At 53.4% G+C, this 19668-nt stretch overlaps 3 protein-coding genes across 7 annotated transcripts; 1 reads left to right on the forward strand and 2 right to left on the reverse strand.

Moving 5' to 3' along the window:
• Nucleotides 1-226: 226 nt before the first annotated feature.
• Nucleotides 227-6490, reverse strand: Borcs8 (BLOC-1 related complex subunit 8). Of its 2 annotated transcripts, none has more exons than XM_052161984.1 (6): nt 6162-6490; nt 5092-5204; nt 4546-4610; nt 2374-2484; nt 1622-1701; nt 227-438 (listed from the first exon to the last, which is right to left on the reverse strand). In XM_052161984.1, the coding sequence occupies exons 1-5, from the start codon at nt 6250-6252 to the stop codon at nt 1665-1667; spliced, it is 417 nt and encodes a 138-aa protein (XP_052017944.1). In that variant the 5' UTR covers nt 6253-6490; the 3' UTR covers nt 227-438; nt 1622-1664. The 2 variants fall into 2 exon arrangements, with proteins under 2 accessions (XP_052017944.1, XP_052017945.1); XM_052161985.1 differs by having other exon boundaries at nt 6216-6475.
• Nucleotides 6491-6728: 238 nt separating this feature from the next.
• Rfxank (regulatory factor X associated ankyrin containing protein) lies at nt 6729-13649 on the forward strand. 2 transcript variants are annotated; one of them, XM_052162404.1, is made up of 9 exons: nt 6729-7066; nt 7795-7989; nt 10705-10785; nt 11329-11427; nt 11573-11673; nt 11803-11928; nt 12256-12322; nt 12617-12697; nt 13444-13649. In XM_052162404.1, the coding sequence occupies exons 2-9, from the start codon at nt 7803-7805 to the stop codon at nt 13512-13514; spliced, it is 813 nt and encodes a 270-aa protein (XP_052018364.1). In that variant the 5' UTR covers nt 6729-7066; nt 7795-7802; the 3' UTR covers nt 13515-13649. The 2 variants fall into 2 exon arrangements, with proteins under 2 accessions (XP_052018364.1, XP_052018365.1); XM_052162405.1 differs by having other exon boundaries at nt 6730-7066; nt 11329-11394.
• Nucleotides 13195-15277, reverse strand: Nr2c2ap (nuclear receptor 2C2 associated protein). 3 transcript variants are annotated; one of them, XM_052162407.1, is made up of 5 exons: nt 15020-15277; nt 14559-14622; nt 14249-14354; nt 14109-14177; nt 13195-13810 (listed from the first exon to the last, which is right to left on the reverse strand). In XM_052162407.1, the coding sequence occupies exons 1-5, from the start codon at nt 15055-15057 to the stop codon at nt 13692-13694; spliced, it is 396 nt and encodes a 131-aa protein (XP_052018367.1). In that variant the 5' UTR covers nt 15058-15277; the 3' UTR covers nt 13195-13691. The 3 variants fall into 3 exon arrangements, with proteins under 3 accessions (XP_052018367.1, XP_052018366.1, XP_052018368.1); XM_052162406.1 differs by having other exon boundaries at nt 14559-14649; XM_052162408.1 differs by having other exon boundaries at nt 13718-13818; nt 14119-14177; nt 14559-14649.
• Nucleotides 15278-19668: the final 4391 nt, after the last annotated feature.

The raw sequence follows: 19668 nt of genomic DNA on the forward strand, positions 1-19668 counted from the left end.
GGGACACAAACCAGGTCCCAGAGTGAGTAGGCCGGCAGGCACCCTGCCCCACCGTGGTCTACAAGCCAGGGTCACAGGCCTTACCCTGGAGGTGGGTGACGTTTTTTTCCAGAGGTTCCTACGTGTTCACCTCAACCTCAGAGAAGGGAAGCACCTAGCTTCTTGTTACACACGGCAGGGGCAGGTCTTCAGAGTGACATGATGCAGGCGAGATGACCCCAGGATGGAAGGAGCCGACTTCGGGCATTCAGTGTATTCAGTGCACAAAGATTGTCCTGTGAGTGCTACTGCAACAGTGACCCTAATTTATGACCAAGGGGGACACTATGACTGAACCAGTAGGAGCAGGCACTGGCCACCCTGCTAGGTCTTCAGGTCTTGATGAGTCCTCAATGTGGCATCCAAGGAACCTCTTCTGTCAGGACAGGAGCTGGGGAGCTAGGGACGGAAGGCCAGGATGAGACTCCAGTGCCTGAAGGAGGAGGACCTGGGGCTGCCTGTCTCTCCACCAAGCCAGCTTCTGTTTACATAAACTGCGACTATGTTGTGGGGGGGGGGTGTCTTATGACTACATAGTTAGAGGATCCAACCCCATGAAGGTCGGGAGTGACCTTGAGTAGTTTTGGAGGACTGGGGAGGTCAAGAAGTCTGCAGAGATGAAGCTGGGATGAGGGGAAGCCCAGAATTCCATCGGGTGTGCAGTGCAGAAGACAGACTCGTGCAGGGTTACCCGTGAGCATATCCAGGCATGGGCTGGGCTAGGGTACGGAGTGCACCCAAGGTTGACAGTATCACAGTGCACGCACCTGCGAGCCCTTGTAGCTTAGGGTCTTCCCAGATGTCCCATGGGACTCCCAAGTAAAGAACTGTTCATCTTGTGCTGGGGGTGACAGCCAATGGGTACTCAGAAACCTGTCAAGCTGAGACTCTCAGTAAATGGCCACTGTGATACCCAGTAAGTGACTAATACCAAGGCGCTGGAGGAATGCTTACTGTATAAGCAAAGTGCCTAATTAATGCTGGATAATCCTGTCACCCAATCAACCCTCTCTATACTGTCCAGGAAGTGCACCCTGCTACCTCTGGGCTCTGGGGCTACAAGGCTTCTCCACCCAGCCCCTGGGCCTCTGCACCAGTGGGACCCACGGATGAGCACCTCTGCTTGAGTGGTGCGGAGACCTTGCCCTCACCCAGCGCCCCCATGCACAGCACCAGGCAAAGCCAGAGGCCACACCCAACTATGCATAGCCTGAAGCAGTACCAGGCCCTGGCTGGTTTATAGCACTGCAAAGTTGCAGGAATTTGAAGGTTTCTCTCACGTGGATACAGCTGTCACAAAGTACACCGGTCACTGAGCGGCACGTGGCGCAGCACGTGGCCAAGCCATATTTACGTGAGGAAAAAGCTGAAGACCAGAGAAGTGAGGGTGGAGCCTCGGGGTCACACAGCAGCTGAAAGGTTGGGTACAGAAGAAGGCTTCAGCCTTCACAGTGGAGCCCTCTAAGCCAAAACCCGAGATACCCCAGAAGACCAGCTAGGCAGCCCAACAGTTAGTTAGCAGGTCCCTGCAGGGACGCAAAGACATGGGTTAGTTCAGTAGAGTGGTGGCCTCTACACTGACCTGGGCAGGGAAACCGGCGGCCCTGAGGCTTCCAGGGTGAGGGTTAGGCCAGGGAAGGAGGAGGGGATAGTGTCTCCTGGCTGGAACAAAATATGCAAATGTATGAGACTGAAGCCACCGGCCTCGAAGCTGCTCAGTCGAGCTGGCTAGAGTGGAGTCCTCCTCGGGCCCCCAAGACCCATGGCCTAAGCTCTTGGGTCTGCTGTGAGGGTGGGGTCAGCGTTCAGTTCAGACGCCAGGCAGGCTGTCAGGGCACTGGATGTGGCACAGGCTCAGCAGGGGTTGATGAGGGGTCTGCTGCCCTTCATTCTGCTGCTCTTCTCATTCTAGTGACAGACAGGTCACAGACTGGCAGAGGCTCATGCAGGCCAGCTACGTTTATTGAGTTACAGCCAACACAAAAGAGGCGGAGGGCAGCGGGTGCTCTCCACTGCACTGGGCCTCTCATGGGTGCAGGTGGAGAACCCAGCTCCAACCTCAACCTCCCGACTAAATCACTCCTCCCGCTCCTTCTATGGGCCCAGAGTGCCAGCCTCAGGGCCCTTGCTCTGCTCCTGATCCTGGGGATGCCAGGAGGCTGCTCCTTGTCACCCACACTTCCTCTCAACTGTGTCTCATTCACTGTCCCTGTGAGCCTGGTACCATTGTGTTCCTCACACCAGCTGGGTTACAGGAGATGGGTGTCACAGATGCCAAAGACTACCAGGACAGCTCACTGGTTAGGGCGGGTGAGGGCAGGTGGCCAGGGCTACCTGTGGCCCTGGGCGCTAGTGTTCATGTGGTCCCGGATACTGATGGCCTGTTTGAGCAGGCCTTCCACACTGCGGAAGTACACGCTGCTGTCCACCAAGCTCTTCACAGCGCTGCAACAGAAGGGGGTGAGGGTCAGTTCCCGTCCCGGCATGAGCAGCAGCCTAGCATCTCTCAGTAAGGCGCTGCCCTTCCAACACTGTGTGACTATTGACTAAAAAGAGGTTTTGCATCTGTAAAGAAAGCACTCATTCTGTCTAGCTGAGATACTCGTCCTGCTCAAGGAAAGACACCTCTAGGCCCAGCACTGCCTGGGTGCAGTGTCCCAGAGATAAAACTGTTCTTACTCTGCTATTTATAAGGCAGGGAACTGCTGCAGAACACTGTGTTTATGACTTAAAGTGTCCAGAGCAGGCATGGTTGTCCTTGCATGCCTTCCCAGGACTGGGAAGCGGAGGCCGGAGGATCAGAGTTTGAAGCCAGCCAGGGCTATACAGTGAGACCCTATCTCAAAATTATAAAATCCCTTAAAACAATTATTTATGGAGGTGGCAGGACACCCTGCAGGAGTCAGCTCTCTTCTTCCACAGCGTGGGCTCTGGGAAATCAACAGTATCAGGCTTGATGCCGGCCCCTTTACCCGCTCAGCATCTCACTGGCCAACAACCCTTCCTGGAAGAAGCAGAGGTGACCTGTGTTAAGGGGCTCATTATGTCCAGAAAACCCCACCAAATTCTGCACATCAGAGGACCAGGTCCCCGTTAAAGCCCGTGAGAAGCTCAGGCGACAAGAGTGTGCACATGAGTGGTAACTGGCTATGTGAATCTACACTGTGAGATCTGAGTGCTTCAAGAAGCAGAGGGAGCGGTGTGCCCAGAGCGGACAGGAGGACTGGGCACAATGCTGGCAGCTCAAAAGGACAGCTGAGCTGCTGCCCGGGCCTCAGAGTGCAGAGAAGAGCCGGGCACGGTGGCGCACGCCTGTAATCCCAGCCCTGGGGAAACAGAGGCAGGATCTCTGTGAGTTTGAGGCCAGCCTGATCTACATAGTTAATTCCAGAACAGCCAGGGCTACACAGAGAGACCGTGCTTCAAACAAAACAACAATGTGCAGACAGGAAGATGGAGTCCTTTATATTCCACAAGCCCAGGCTGTTGGACATAGCCAGTGCACACAGTACAGTCTTGAGAGCACACTCACGAGACAAAAGGAGGGGCAGAGACACGGCCAAGGGGGTCAAAGCCGTGCCACCAAGGCTGATGACCTGAGCTTGATGCCTGGCACGCACACAGATTCCTGTGAGCTGTCCTGATTTCCATACATGTACCATGGCAGAAGTGCACACCCCACACTCATACTCACTCTCTCTCTCTCTCTCTCTCTCTCTCTCTCTCTCTCTCTCTCACTCTCACACACACACACACACACACACACACGAAATACTGGATAAAATCCACAAGTGAGTAAAAGTCATGTGTGGAATGGTCTCAGCTCCTTGGGAGGCTGGAGCAGAACTGCTTAAGTCTGGGTACTCAGTGTCAGGCTGGGGTATACAAGACCCAGCTTGGACGCAGGGGGACAGGCAGCACCTGCTGTCTGGGCTCTGCCCTGGAGGACACAGCACCGGGCAGCAGGCAACCTGACTCTGCTGGGAGTGAGCTGATTTTTTTGTGTCTGTGTGGCTTATATGAGCGGATGTGTTTGTGGGCGGGCGGGTGGTTACATGTGTGTGCATACCTGTGAGTGCACGTGTGTGGAGGCCAGAGGCCAATGCTGGCATGCCCGTGAGTGAGTTGCTCCCCATATCACTTTTCACACAAACATTCTATCAGCTGAGCCCTAGGCCCTAATTTGAGGCAAGCGTCTCAGTGAGCTACGCTCTCACCAGCGGACTAGCTCTCCGGAGGAGCTCTCCAGCCTCTCCAGGCGTTCTGCTGGCCCCACCTCCTCAGAGCTAGAATTACAGGTGTACATCAACTGTCAACATGGGTGCTTCAGATAGCACTTCATCTAGTGAGCCTTCCACGGCCCACTCCAGGCCAGAGGCAAGTAATCATGTCCCCAAACTCCCTCAGAACAACCGTGAGGGACTCCTAAGAGGTGTCATGGCTGTACGCAGTGGGTTGCAGATTGGGCATCCGTGCCCCCTACCCTGTGACATGTGTGGGTCTTACCTGCAGGCATACTCCACGGTGTAGATGGCGCCCTGGCTCTGCTCTTCCCATCTCTGCATATCAGCCTGCAGGGGTCAGAGGGGTCATTAGGAGGGAAGGCACTATGGGGGGCCAGTGCTATATCCCATTTCTCTGCACCGGAGTCCCTCACTCTCACCGAGCCTTCCTGAGGGCCCTAGCCCCCTATCCCCCTAGTAGGGCCTTCCTACTCCTTGCTTGGACCACAGAGCCTTTTCCTCTGCAGCCCTCTCCTGTGGGGCTCCGTGACTGGAAGGCCTCGAGACCTTTGCAATGGCTGTTCCTTCTCCCTGGCACACCCTTCCCCGGGCTCTTCCCTCACCTTGCTTGTCATTAACACAGACCATAGTGTCTCCTTCAAAAGCCATCAAGGGCTGTCCCCCACATCGTCCTCCTGATTCAGCCGTACAGTCCAGCTCACCAGGGTCTCTCTTTTAACTTCAGCCCCTCTGTGGATAGCACCCCACTCCTGCTCAGGAACTGTGAGTGGGCCTGGGGAAGACACCTGGCACAGCTGGCAGCGCTCACCTTGTGCTGGGCCAGTTCTGGCAGTGATCGGCGCACGTGTTCCTGTAGGCGGTACAGGGCGACTGATGGCTCGTTGGCGAGGACATAGACACTCTCTGTGAACTTGTCTGTGACTGTTTGACATGTTGGAGGTGGGAATAAGGGACAAGTGTTAGACCCACGTATTTATTTATTTATTTTGTTTTCTCGAGACAGGGTTTCTCTGTATAGCCCTGGCTATCCTGGAACTCATTCTCTAGACCAGGCTAGCCTTGAACTCAAAAATACACCTGCCTCTGCTTCCCAAGTACAGTAATTAAAAGTGTGTGCCACCACTGCCCGGCTCATGTATTTATTTTATTTTTAGTTATGTGTATGTATACGTATCTATGTGAGTGTACATGCACGTATCAGTCAGAGGCCAGAAGAGCTGTAGTTACAGGTGGCTGTGACCTGCTCAATGTGAACGGTAGGAACCAATCTCCAGTCTGGAAGATCATTAAGCACTCTTAACCACTGAGACAACACTCTAGCATCTTAAAAAAAAAAAAAAAAGGGTCTCTAGCCCAGGCTAGACTTTAGGTTTCTGTATGCAGGATGACTTTGAACTCCCAATCTTCCTGCCGCTATCTCCTGAGTGCTGGGACTGCACCTGTGTGACACCACACCTAGTTTATTCATGCACCACTGTACCTATCATCTGCGGGTCCAGGGACGGTCTCTAGACAGCAAGACCTAACTCAAGGGGGCGTCAGCACACACAGGAACTCACAACGTTCCCTCTCCAAACCCACTTTCAGAGGACACTAACACCCCCACCTCCTCCTTCATAACAGGAGCATACTGTATAGATCTAGTATGATGGAAGATCATACTAGAATCTAGTAGCTCTGGATTCCCTGTAACTCACTGTGTTGACTAAGCTGTTCTTGACTCACAGCAATCCTACAACCTCATCTCAGAAATAGAGAGAAAGCCTTTTCCTGCCCCGGATCATTATTACATCACATCAATCCCGGCGGGAGACACGGCCTCCCTTTTCCGCCGAGCCCCGCAGGACGGGAGGTCTAAGGTGGCTCTCAGTCATGTACCTTCCCGCGCTGCCCTCTCTAGGCCCCGCCAACCCCTCTGCGGTCCCGCAACACCTTTCTTTCCCTTCAGCTGTATCTCTGGTTCTTCCATTGCGAAGGCAGCCGCAGAGCCCAAAACCGGAACCGGAAGTCTGGAGGCTGGGACGTCTAACCAAACGTTCCGGGTTGGGTTCTGGCGTCCTGTGCGCTGGCTCCTCTTACGTGCCAACTTCTATTCAGGCACGAGATAGAGGGGAAAGAGGCAGCCCTAGGCGAGCGTGTGTGGAGGATGATTATTTCTTGATGTTCTAGGATTCGTAGTCAAGGACTTCCTGCTACACGTACAGATAATTCTCGGGGACCAAGGCAGGGAAATAGTTAAAGACGTTGTGACAATAACACTCTGTCTCTTTAAATTTGTCCCGCCCATGTGTCTCCGCCCCCGTCCAGAGAATGCTCCGCCCTCCCATCACACGTGGATCCTATTGGGGCAGACAGGTGGGGGCGGTGCGTGGGACGGAGAGCACAGGCGCAGTGAAATCCTCAGCCGGACTAAGACGCCTGCAGTCCTTCAGGAAGGATAGTGCGCGCATGCGCCGCGGTACTCACTGGGTTCCGCGGAAGCCACGCTCCTCCCTCCAGTCTTAAAGGGCTAGAAGCAGCTTCTGGTTTTTATTTTTTATTTTTTGGGTACTTTTGCAGGGCAAGGGTGCGCAGGCGCAGTGGAGGAGTTCTCCAGTAGGAGTAGTCGTCGCGTATTAAGTTGCTGCTTTATGTCCCAGCAGAGGAAACTAGAGGACTGAGTGTCCGGTCATCACCTTGCTCTTCACGAGATCTACTGGACCAGAAAAGTTTGTGAACAGAGCTTCCCGAGTTTTGGGAGACCCAGACTGGCAGCGTAGGGGGACGGAGGAGGCTGGAGGGAGGTGAGTGGATCTTCCACATCTCATCTTTTGTTGAGTCCTAATTCATTTTGGGGGACTCCGACCCGAATAACTACAGCGGGACCTTGATGAGTTTGGCATTAGTATCTCTTAATGCTGTTTTCTGATATGACCTCTCTGAGGCCTCACATTTTCGCCTTATTAAGGAGAAAATGATGTTCAGCTTAGTCATAAACCAGGTTTTCACAGCTTGTAAGTGATTAGAACCCAGACTGCTGCCAGACCCCAGATTTTATTGCCTTGGGTTCTGTTGTTAATTTATTAACAATGGTAATTATCTAAAGCCACGGTTTTCCCAGCCTCATCATGCAAGGCAGAATATGCAGACCATGCTGTGTGTGTGTCTGTGACAGACATAGGGTCTCTCTAACACTGCCATGGCTGTCCTGGAATTCACTATTTAGACTAGGCTAGCCTTGAATTCAAAAGGATCTGCCTGCCTCTGCCTCCCAAGTGCTGGGACTAAAGGTGTATGCTACCATGCCCCACCTAACCAAGCTCCAGGCCCTGATAAGAACTCATGTATTCATTTATTTGGGGGGCAGGATGTGCTATGGGGTTGGTGTGGCGGTCAGAGGACAACGTTCTAGCGTCAGTTCTTTCCGTCCACCATATATGGGTCATCTGGCATGGTGACAAGTGCCTTGACCATCTGAGGCAGCTTGGGGACCCCTGAGCTTTGGCGAATTACTGTCCTCTCTTCACCCCAGCTTCCTCCATGGAGCCCACTCAGGGCGCAGAGAACCTCATCTCAAACCAGCAGTCCCCTGCTCCTGACCCAGAGGACCCGGAGGACCCCAGAGATGAATCCCCAGATAGCTCAGACACTGTCGTCCTTAGTTTGTTCCCCTGCACCCCAGATGCTGTGACTCCCGAAGCAGACGCCAGTGCATCCTCACTACAGGGTGAGAACCACTCTGGGCTCTGGGGAGGGGGGCTGTCAGGTCCCAGACCACATCTCTGTCCTCGGTGCTCTTCCCTCCACCTGCCTGGGTTATTTTTATTGTGTGCGTTAAGGTGATATATGTGTATGTTCCTGAGGGTGTGTGCATGTGCTCACAGTACTGCATGTGCGTATGTGTGCACATGCATGGAGACCAGACATTGACATGTTGTATTCTTTAATGGCTTCTCTATCATATGTATATGTGTGTATGTGTATAATATGGTGCACGTATCTATAAGTATACATAAAATATGAAAATACGTATTCTCTAAAGATCTTCCAGGTATGGTTGGCACACACCTTTAATCCCAGTACTCAGGAGACAAAGGCAGGTAGCTCCCTGGGAATTCAAGGCCAGCCTGATTTATATAGGGAGTTCCAGGACCACCAAGGGCTCGGAGAGACCCTGTCTTCAAAAGGGTGGTGGGGGTGGGCAGAGAGACAGCTGAATTGTTTAGAGAACTTGTTCTTTCAGGGAACATGGGTTCAATTCTCAACACCCACAGAGTGCTTTATAACCATCATAACTCCAGTTTCAATCCACAATCCCTCAGAGATCCGGTGACTTTCTTTGTCCTCTAAAGATACCAGACACACATGGTACACAAACATACATGCAAGCAAAACACATATGGAACAAACTAAGTAAATAGAAACGAAGTTTTAAAGGGTTTTTAAATGTTGTATGTGTGTGAGTGTTTTGCCTGCCTGCGTCAGCACAGACTCCCTGTGTCTGCAGATCAGATCTGGGCTCTCTTAACTGCTGAGCAATCCCTCCAGCCCCCGCATTATTTATTTAACATGTGTATGTGCATGTGTATGAACATGCCATGGCACACATGTAGAGGGCAGAAGACAACTCTCAGAATTAGTTCCTTTTTCCTCTTTTTAGTCCTAGGGAGGGCGGTATCAGCCAGCAGCAGGCGCCTTTACCAGCTGAGCTATTTCTGTGCCTCGACCTCCTGTTTAGGGCAAGGTCATTAACTGGACCGGAAGTTGTTTCAGCTAGACCCGCTAGTCAGTGGGCTCTGGGCCTCTGCCTGTCTTTGCCCTCCAGTGCTGAGGTTACACAGGCAAGCAGCCATGACAGATCTCTGTAAGTTTGAGGCCAACCTGAGCTGTGAAGTGAGTTCTAGGCCAGCCTGAATTATATAGTGAGTGTCTCAAAAAAATTTTTTTGTGTATACTTTATGTATGTGTGCATATACATTTTTGTATATGTGTGCACACACACACACACACACACACACACACACACGCACGCACACACACGCGCGCGCGCGCACGATGTAGGCGCCAAGTTGTTATAGTAAATCTCCAACCCCAATTAGCCCATGTAAAACTTAGTTACAATATTTATAAGTTGTACGCCTAAATTGGGCAGATTTATCCACTACACACATACATATACTCTTTTTTAGATAAGGTCTATTTGGAGCCCTGGCTGTCCTGAATCTTGCTATGTAGACCAGGCTGGCCTCTGCCTCCCCAAGTGCTGGGATCAGAGGCATGGGCCACCACCACACCTGAGCATTTACCATTTGTGTGCTGTGACAAATGCACACAGCATCTACTGTCTGAGCATGACTGCAGTGCAGCCAAGTGGACTACAGCACCCTCACCAGCGTGTGCATTTGGAGTTCAGAATACAGCCATGACTGCAGTGGGGAGACCCGGTCCCCGGGAAACCACCCAGGCGTTCTAGCGCCCTCTACCTGCCTTTTTCTCTTTCCTTCTTTCTTTTGCAGCAGGGTCTCACTGTGTAGCCCAGGCTAGCCTTAAATTTGTGATTCCTCGTGTCCCGAACCCTATTTGTTCTCTGGCTTTTTTACTTCTCTCCTGGATCGCTCTGTAGACCAGGCTGCCTCTGCCTTTTGAGTGCTGGGATTAAAGGCGTGCACCACCACTACCCAGCCTCATTTTTATTTACTTATATTCTTTAAAAAGATTTATTTTTATGTAAAAAAAAATGTATGTGTTGTGTTTTGCCTGCATGTGAGTAGGCATGCATTTGCCTTGCATGCCCAGTACCCACAAAGGCCAGAAGAGGGCATTCGATCACCGGAACTAGAGGTACCATAGACTGTGAGGCAAAGGGTGGGTACCGTGATCCAGATGCAGGCCCACGGGAAGACGCGCCAGTGCTCCTACTCACTGAGGCCTGCCTCCAGCATCTGTGTGGAGTGCACGTGTGCAGAGGCCAGAAGCATCAGGTTCCCTGGGGCTGGACTGACTTACAGGCAGTTGTGAGCCACCCAATGCAGGTACCGCGAGCCAGGTGCAGGTCCTCCGGAAGACAGCAAGCACTCAGCCAGTGAGAGACCTCCAGCTCCCTTCTCTTGGTTTCTTGCTTTGGTTTGTGCTGGGACTTCAACCAGTGCCTCATGTGTCAGCAAGGGCTGGGTCACCGCACTGATCACAGCCCTTCCCCCACCTCATCCTCCTGTTCCTTTGCCATTCCGTGGTCTCGACTGACCCCAAATTCCCTGTGCAGCCCAGGCTAGGGATGTGGCTTCATTTGAGATTATTTAATTTACTGTTAAGGTCTGTGTGTGAATGTGGTGTGCACGTGGAGATCAGAGGGGTGGTCTTAAGCTTGGAGTCTGCAGCTTCTGTCCCGACACCCTTGGGCCAAGCCAAGACACCAGGGAACAAGCCCTTCCTCTCCCTGCAGGAAGCTTCTTGAAGCACTCTACAACCCTCACGAACCGGCAGCGTGGGAATGAGGTCTCAGCCCTGCCAGCCACCCTGGACTGTAAGTAGAACTCAAGTGGAGGTGGGGCTGGAGGACTCCTTATAAGGTCGTTGGTGCTTCATGGCCAAGCACTTGGGGTGGGAGGTCGGAAGTTCAAGGTCATCCCTAGCTACTTACAGAATTGGAGGTCAGCCTAGATTACATGACACCCTATTACAAAACCCAGAAAGAATGAAAGACCAAAGGGATTGGGGAATGAGCTCGGTGGGTAGAGTGCTTATGGCTCAGTGGCTAGGGTACTTGTAGCTCAGTTGTCACAGTACTTGTGGCTCAGTGGGTAGATTGCTCAGTTAGCATGCACAAAGTCCTGACTTCTATCTCAGTCTCCTCATAAACTGAGAACAGTAACACATACCTGTCATCCCAGCCCTCATGAGGATCAGCAGTTCAGTGTCATCTTTGGCTACACATAGCAAACATGTAGTAAGTTGCAGGCTAGCCTGGGCTACATGAGATCTTATCTCAAAACAAAAAGAGGATGAGCAGGGTAAACTGAGGCCTGGAGAGGGGTGGAGTGGGTGAACACTGCCTGTCGCCCCCCAGCCCTGTCTATCCACCAGCTTGCAGCCCAAGGGGAGCTGAGCCAGCTGAAGGATCATCTGCGGAAGGGTGCGTGTCCGTCTGGGTGCGCATGCCTGTCTGGTAGGGGAACTGCCTGGGAGTGGCTTGTGTGTGCACGTATGACTTGTGTAATGTTCCCCTCCGTGTGACCCCCTAAACCCCGCCCACCCCACTCCTGAGAGCTGGCAATCTTGCCATCCCGTCCCATATCCCTCCCACTTGTCAGGTGACAACCTGATCAACAAACCCGATGAGCGTGGATTCACCCCCCTCATCTGGGCCTCGGCCTTTGGAGAAATTGAGACAGTTCGCTTCCTGCTAGACTGGGTACGTCCATCCTGGGGACGCACGGACACGCTGGGGTCTCAGCTTCTGAAGCGCTGCCTTGGAGATGTGCTGCCCTACTTGGGGACCCTGAAGTTTTGGGGTCCCATCACTATCCTTTCTGTCCCCCAGGGTGCTGACCCCCACATCCTGGCCAAGGAGCGTGAGAGCGCCCTGTCGCTAGCCAGTATGGGTGGTTACACGGACATTGTGAGGCTGCTGCTTGACCGCGACGTGGATATCAACATCTATGACTGGGTGAGGCGCTGCCACCCTCAACCGTCACAGCCTCCTGGCTTCCATCCCTGCCCAAACATGGATGGGGTCCCCTGCAAGGTGCCAAGCCTGTCCCGGTCCTGGGAACACAAGATACCCGTCCTCACACCTGATCAGAGTCCCCAGTGCAGGGGAAACAAGATAACATAAAGAGAAAGTCAGGGAGGGCTTCCTGGAAGAATGGGCACGCGAGAGACACACAACAGAGACAGCCCCAGTAGTAGGCACGAAGGAGGTTGAGTTGGCAGCCAGAGTGCAGGGACAGGGCACTGAGACTTACCTTGGTTTTCACATGATCTTATCCCACAGAATGGGGGGACACCACTGCTCTACGCTGTGCGGGGGAACCATGTGAAGTGCGTGGAAGCCTTACTGGGTGAGTGGGAGCCCATGGGCCCTGCAGAAGTCTCAGGCTCCGAGTGCAGAGCAGAAGAGGCAGGGGAGTGAGGGTGTTTGTGTTGGATCCTGTGATGAACCTCCTACCCTCCACGCCTCAGAGACTCTAAACCCCGTTCTTAGGTTAGGGGTACCGAAGTATGGCCGCTGTCCTGTGTCAGTGGACAACGGGCAGCTCTGTAGTTCTGGGGTGTGGAGGGAAGAGTCACTCCAGCCTTTAGTCCCCAAGCCCTGCCGTGGGCTCCCGAGACTGAGTGCCTGTTCCTCTTCACAGCCCGGGGTGCTGACCTCACCACAGAGGCCGACTCTGGCTACACCCCAATGGACCTTGCAGTGGCCCTGGGATACCGCAAAGGTGGGCTTGGGATACTATAGCAGGCTGAGGGGCTGTGGAGGTGGTGGCGACAGGGGAGCCAGATCCCGGTTGGAAACATGGTCTTTAGTACCCAGGCAAGCTCAGGGACCTCAGCGTCCTGGCTCTAGGGCTTCAGCGGGGACACCAATGTATGACAGGTAGAAGCTACCCCGCGGGAGACAGAGACACTCAGAGACACTGGGGAGACAGAGACACTGGAGGAGGAGGGTACACAGACACTCAGAGACACTCTGGGGAGACAGACACTAGGGGGAACACAGATTCAGAGACACTGGGGAGACACACTCAGAGACACTCTGGGGAGACAGAGACATGGGGGGGGGGGGACCACAGACAGTCAGAGACACAAACAGCCCCAGCCCTGGCCCCAGGGTGGGCGTGTGTCACCAGCCCCACAAGTCTTTCCTCATGGTGGTGGGTTGGGCATCCCAGACTCCGGCCTCTGTTACTGTAACAGAGTACCACTGACAGGGTGATTTTATCTTTTAATGTTTTATTTGGACTCAGTGGCTCTGGAGGCAGGAAGGCTAAGATTTGGAGGGTGGGCGGGATGCAGCGAGGGGAGGAGACAGGCAAGCCTTGCCTTAAAGCAGCCTCTTCTCAAGAGCCCAGCCCCGCAAGGGCAGAAAAGCACTTGGTGAAGCAGCGTTTCCTGCTGTTCCTGCTGTCCCTGCCTGTGTCATCAGTCCCTCTCCCTGGCTCACACCTCCTCCCTCCTCCCACAGTGCAACAGGTGATGGAGAACCACATCCTTAGACTGTTCCAGAGTACCCTGGGGCCTGTGGACCCCGAGTGAACACAGCCTGTTGAGACCCCAGGCACTCAGGGACAACCCAGTCAGCCCCACAACTGGCTCGGAAGGCAGCTCCTGGACCGTGGCGGGAAGGGCTCTCCACAGCGGCAACCAATAAATCTGTGCAGACCTTGAAAAGCTTCTGGGTGCCTCCTGGGGGGCAGTAACCGCCAACACTTGTCATCCTATCTTCTCACCCAGCACCCGCAGGTGGTAGATGACTACACGGCCAAAAAAGTCGGTGGTGTCCTCAAAAGTCAGCTTCAGCCGGTCCACCTCCACAGTGGGGATGGAGAAGCTGTGAGCTCTTGCAGTCAAGGAAATGGTGGCTTTATGTCTGACCTATCAGGCCTTCCCTTTCCAGTCCAGAGACCACCCAACGGTCTAGTGACTGCAGGCTCTTGATGCCTCTAATACCCAGCAAGAAATCACTAGCACCTTCTTTTTCTTTTTTGAGACAGGGTCTGGTCATGTGTCCAGGCTAGCCTGGCATTCTAGATCCTTCAGACCCAGCCTCCCCAGTGCCTGTACCACCCCACGCAAAGATCCAAAGCTTGTTGAAAACCAGGCCCCTCCCACCACAAGACAGGCAGGATATCTGAAGGGCATTGGTGTCTTCAGGGTAGAAATCTACAATCTTGCTGAGGGCCTCCCCACCCCGTGAGCCTGCAGTGGAGAAACGAGTTCAGAATCCAGGGAGCCCCGCTGACTCCCCACCTCTCATAGCCTTCCAGTACCTTCCAGGCGGCTGTGGCGACTGGAGAAGCCACCCTGGAACTGCACCTGCAGCTGTGTGATCTGAACACGCTGGGGAAACTCGAGTGACACCCACTGGGAGGGGCCCTGGAAGCAGAAGGGTAAACTGAGGCACTTGGTAACTCAAGGTTAAGGCCCTATGAGGGTTCTGCTCATCTTTCAAGTGTCACTGCCACGGGCAGCACAGGACGGGTAAGAGCACGCTGTGCCTCCGAGGTCTCCCCGAAGTCCTCAAGGCACCCTGCAACCCTGCATCTGCTTCCCACTTGGAGGGGTGTAGAAGCACCTCACCTGGTCAGAGTTCCAGCATGTCTCTTCATCCTGGTCAAAAAGATGTTTCTTTCCAAACTGCCGGCTGTTGCGATTAAGCACAGAACTGACCCTGCAGGACAGGGACCTCAACACTACCGACTTTCACAAGTGCATGCATCCTTGCTATGAGCCTCCCACCAGGTCGGCCGGACCCACCCCAAAGAACTCTGCCACCAACAGCCAGGAACTGACCACCAGCCCGCATCCCCAGCCAAGAACACAAGCACCAGGTCTCGCTCCCAGCTAGGGGACACGACCATCAGGCCGCACCCCCAGGCAGGGAACAGGACCAACACTCTGCTCCCCAAGCCAGCGCACTCTACCACCTGGCTCCGCCCCCAGCCTGCTCCAGGCTCCAGATCCTGACCCTGCCTCGCCTCCACAGCTCAGCTCCCGTATCCTCCGCCTCCGCACCCAGATCTACACTCCCTGAATCTCACCTGCTCACGGTCTCGGGACAAACCAAAGACTGGGTCATCTCGGTCGTACGATGCCTCGCAGAGCGCGAGATCGAAGTCTAGTGCTGCCACTCCCAACTTGACCCAGCGGCCAGCCTCCGTACCCCCTGGTCACCCCTATGCGACAAGGACTGCGATCTTGGAACCGGAGGGAGACAAAAGCAGCTTCCTAAAACAGCCGAGCAACAGAGCCTCAGATCTGCGAACCCGGAACCGCGTGCGAGCAGCGCACGCGCAGTGCAGCACAGAGGTTTTCCTGTTCGCCCGGCCCGGGCGAAGTTTATGGCACCGCCCCTTCGCCTCTTAAAGGGCCCGCACACTGCAGTTTCTGGTTCTGTCGAGGTGGTTACGAAATGTTCCCACGGCCTTCCTGTGGTCATCATGTATGCCTGCAGAAGGCCTCGCTCGCCGGGGATGCAGCTTGGGAGCCCGTCACCCCATTGCCCTCCTAAGAGGCCAGAATAAACGTTGAAGAGGCCGTGCTACTGGGAGCATCGGTCACCCCCAGCATGTACACCCTACTCAGACCCCAAATCCAGGTTCTGCAGGGTTTCCGTTTCATGCTAACATGGACAGTTTAGCAGATCTGCCTAATGTATTCTTTGAGACAAGGTCTCCGTGTAGATTTTGCTGCCTGAACTTGTGCAGTTCATGGCCGCCTAGACTCCCAGAGGCCCTCCTGCCTCTGCTTCCTAGCCCTGGGATTAAAGGCATGCACCTCCACACCCTGTATTGGGACTGAAATGTATTTTTTAATTAAAAACACTTTTATTAATGTGTAATGAGTGTTTTGTGTGAGTGTTTGTATACCATGCATATCTGCTACTTGTCCAGCCAGAAGAGAACAGGGGGGTCTCCTGGAGCACTTCCGGTGGAGCTGCTGGGACCTGGCTATAGGTCCTCTGCGAGAACAGGCCCTAACTCTATTACTTTTTTGTTTTTGTTGTTGTTGTTTTTCGAGACAGGGTTTCTCTGTGTAGCCCTGGCTGTCCTGGAACTCACTCTGTAGACCAGGCTGGCCTTGAACTCAGAAATCCGCCTGCCTCTGCCTCCCAAGTGCTGGGATTAAAGGCGTGTGCAGCCACCGCCCGGCTCTTTTATTACTTTTTATTTATATGTGGAAGTCAGATCATAGTATAGGAATTGGTTTTCTCCTTTCACCACGTGGGTCCTGGGGATTGCATTTGAGAAGTCAGGGTCAGCTGCTTTACCGACTGAGTCATCTCCTCTACTAAGCAGCTCACTGATAGCAGGCTGCCTAGAACGCCCAAGGCCCTGGGTCCCATCGCCAGTGCTGAATGAAGGATAGATCAGTCTCTCAGCAGATGCTGTCCTAGCACTCTATGGAAGACGTGCTCAAAGAATGATACGAGATGGATTTCACAGGACGAAGAGGAGTGCGTCCCAATGGGAGCACACAAACCCAGACGTCGGCATCCCAGACGCCATGGCTTCAGGGATGAGCCTCGGGAACAAAGAGACTGAGGAAGCAGGGAGTCTTTCTGAAGGAAGGGCTTTCTGGGAGGGAAAGAACTGCAGGCCAGGATTAGCAGACGTGTATAATGACAGACTACAGGCTTGAATGAGACCTAAGGAACCACTTCCCACTGGTTTGCAGCAGCGCTGGGGAGAGGGTGGAACTCCAGCCTGCTCCCTGAATGAAGACTCCCAAGACAGAGAAGCCTCTGGGTTGAATGACCACTGGTCTCTCCTCTTTCTGTGAGGGCAAGAGGGTTCCCTAGCACCCTGCTGGTGTCTCCCAAACCCACCCCAGGAAGCAGGACTGGCAGGGTAACTGGGTCACATCAGGAGGGCCTCCCTGCCAGTCCTTCAGTTCCGGGTCCAGGCCATCCAGACCCAGCTTAGCTGTTCCAAGGGCATGTGTCATTAAAAGTTTGGCTGTGTGTTCTCAGACAAACCTTTGACCTCTGAGCTCAGCTTCCTGCCTGTGAAAAGTAGGCCCTTTGGGTTGACGCCCAGTAACAATGACACTTGAGACACTGGGGCTCATAGACAAGTCTGTCTCTAGGCACGGACTCATCATTACCCTGCCAATGGCACTCAACACAAAAAAGGTGGCCGTGGTGCCTGCAGAGGCCGCACAGAATCCCAGCCGCTATCCTTCCTGTAGTGCTTCTGGCCCTGGCATGAGGCTGCCTGGCCCCCTGGGACACCGCCAGCTCCCTACCCTCTTCCCGCCTCCTCACCCCACTGGCGCCTGGGCATGAAAGAACCTCCTGTTTCACCAGGGAATTAGTAGCTCCGAGTTCCCAGTGAAGCCGCCAACGTGGTGCATTCATCCCCCTGAGGCTGGAGCCTGAGAGCTGCCTCCTTCCCACCCCTCTCCGAGCCCTGAGGCAGGGAGGGCACCACAGAGAGGTCTGGGTCCATCTGTCCCACCCCAACCCTGTCCCTGCACCTTTGGTTGTTTGTCTTTCTCCAATTTTTTTTTTTTTGGTTCTTTATTTTGTTTTATTGGGTTTTTTTTTTGAAGACAAGGTCTCTCTGTAGCCCTGGCTGTCCTGAAGATCACTATGTAGCTGGTCTCAAACTCATAGAAATCTGCCTGCCTCTGCCTCCCAAGTGCTGGGATTACAGGCATGCGCCACCACTGCCTGGTTTAGGATTTAAGGTCTTAAAGTCTCAATCCTCAGAGGCTGGAGAGATGGTTATGAGTGCTGACTGGCTGGGTGGTGGTGATGCACACCTGTAATCCCAGCACTCTGGGAGGCAGAGGCAGGCAGATTTCTGAGTTCGAAGCCAGCCTGGTCTACAGAGTGAGCTCCAAGGCAGCCAGGGCTACACAGAGAAACCCTGTCTCTAAAAAAAAAAAAAAAAAAGAGTGTTGACTACTCTTCTGAAAGTCCTGAGATCAAATTCCACATGGTGGCTCACAATCATCGTAAATAAATAAATCTTTAAAATCTTTAAATGAAAACCAAAACTCTCAGTCAGGTGGTTGATGGCACTGTGTTTGACTGTCCACGAATGTCCTTGGCTATATTCCTGTACAATTAGAGGGACACTGTCCCTGGGACCTGTCTGTCCAGGAGCTTCCAGTCACCCATGTGACCTCCTAGCCACTTAGCTCCCCCTCAGGGTGACCTCAGGGTGCCGGTGACAGACAGGAACTTCCAGGCTGGAGGTGGGACCTCCTAGACCCCAGAGTGGGCCTATAAATAGCTCTTTGAGCCTTGCCGATTCCCAGGCCCAGCACCAGCAGATCTGGGCCCTGGGCCAGTCTCTCTTGTCAGCCATGGCACCAGCCCAGGAATGGGATTGGTGAGGTGCCTGAGGCTCAGTTTGGCTCTGGGGCCACAAAGCAGGCCTGTGAAACTTCAAGCAGGGCCTCCCATCTCCCTGAGTCTCAGTTTCCCTAGCAAACTACAAAAGGAACAGGATGGTAACCTGCTGGGTGTGGTGAAGTATGCCTTATCCCAGCACTCAGGAGGTTTAGACAGGAGAATCACAAAATCAACCTCATTCTTAGTCATGTAAGAAGCTGTGGGCTGGCCTGGGCTGATACTTGGCCTCCAAAAATACAAAAATGATAAATACACACACACACACACACACACACGCACACGCACACGCACACGCACACGCACACGCACACGCACGTGCAAACTGGCTTAAATTTTTTTAAAGTTACTTTTAATAAGGGTTCTTAAATGCTTTAACCCCCCTTCCAGCCCACCGCCCACCAGAGGTAGTGGGAAAGAAAGGTTATTAGGATACTGGGGAAGTGGACCTGGTTAGGAATCGTTCTTTGGCGCTAATCCCATCTGCTTGTCAGGATATAGACCAGCAGTCCAGCTCAGGAGCCGGGATAGCAAACAGAATCAGCACGGCCTAGCAGAGGCAACCAAGCCTCAGCCAAGTTGGCGTGAGTCAGCAGGAGTTACCAGGACCAGCAGGGACTTGAGGAGACGTTCTCTGCTGTGCCTCTCTCAACAAAGTGAAGATCAGTGAAGATGAAGACGAGAGACCGATGAAGTACTACGAAGCCAGCTCTGCAAGCCCAGTCTTCTGGGTCCTCTTTATGCTCCATCCACAGGTCGCCTGCCCTCCCACAACTCTTGTCTCACCACGTGACTCTGTCTCAGTAAAACTCTATGCCAGTCTGGATCAGCCGACGTCACTCTGGCCGAGTCCTCGGAAGCCACAAGCCACCAGAACACCACCAGAAGTGTTTTGGGGCATTCCTTTCTATGAAGTCAGGACACACGATGGCCACACCGCCGTCCAGCGTCATCTGCTTCTGTGGGGTCTTTCTTGACGTCACATGCCTCTTTTACATGTTGGCTTTAGCAGAACATCCTCTCACCTGTGTCTGCTTCAGGAAAAAACACTTCTTCCCATGTCTGCCCCAGCAAAACACCATCCAACACAACTGACTTTCCAAAGAACCCGTAAGTTCCCCCATCACATATACATCTTGTTTTATTTTTCTAGCAATCTATAGAGACTGTTCAATTGAGATGGGTAAACTGAGGCAGAGGAGGATGAGATGGTTGATCCAAAGTTGCATCATTATGAGAGGTAAAGACTCTGCCCTGTCATTTATTCAGTGCATCTTTTGTGTCTGTTTGTTTGTTTGTTTGTTTGTTTTGAGACAGGGTTTCTCTGTG

This window comes from Apodemus sylvaticus, chromosome 18 (genome assembly GCF_947179515.1).
Source record: "Apodemus sylvaticus chromosome 18, mApoSyl1.1, whole genome shotgun sequence".
In the NCBI taxonomy this organism is placed as follows: Eukaryota; Metazoa; Chordata; class Mammalia; order Rodentia; family Muridae; genus Apodemus; species Apodemus sylvaticus.

Coding starts and splice junctions, on each gene's coding strand:
- Rfxank (XM_052162404.1), top strand. CDS start 7,803: ATGGAGCCCACTCAGGGCGCAGAGAACCTCATCTCAAACCAGCAGTCC. Junction 11,428..11,572: donor TGGGTGCGCATGCCTGTCTG/GTAGGGGAACTG, acceptor CCCACTTGTCAG/GTGACAACCTGATCAACAAA. Junction 12,698..13,443: donor GGCCCTGGGATACCGCAAAG/GTGGGCTTGGGA, acceptor CTCCTCCCACAG/TGCAACAGGTGATGGAGAAC.
- Borcs8 (XM_052161984.1), bottom strand. CDS start 6,252: ATGGAAGAACCAGAGATACAGCTGAAGGGAAAGAAAGGTGTTGCGGGA. Junction 4,611..5,091: donor CAGAACTGGCCCAGCACAAG/GTGAGCGCTGCC, acceptor TGACCCCTGCAG/GCTGATATGCAGAGATGGGA. Junction 2,485..4,545: donor ACCGTGGAGTATGCCTGCAG/GTAAGACCCACA, acceptor CTTCTGTTGCAG/CGCTGTGAAGAGCTTGGTGG.
- Nr2c2ap (XM_052162406.1), bottom strand. CDS start 15,057: ATGACCCAGTCTTTGGTTTGTCCCGAGACCGTGAGCAG. Junction 14,355..14,558: donor CATGCTGGAACTCTGACCAG/GTGAGGTGCTTC, acceptor TTCTGCTTCCAG/GGCCCCTCCCAGTGGGTGTC. Junction 14,178..14,248: donor TCGCCACAGCCGCCTGGAAG/GTACTGGAAGGC, acceptor TCTCCACTGCAG/GCTCACGGGGTGGGGAGGCC.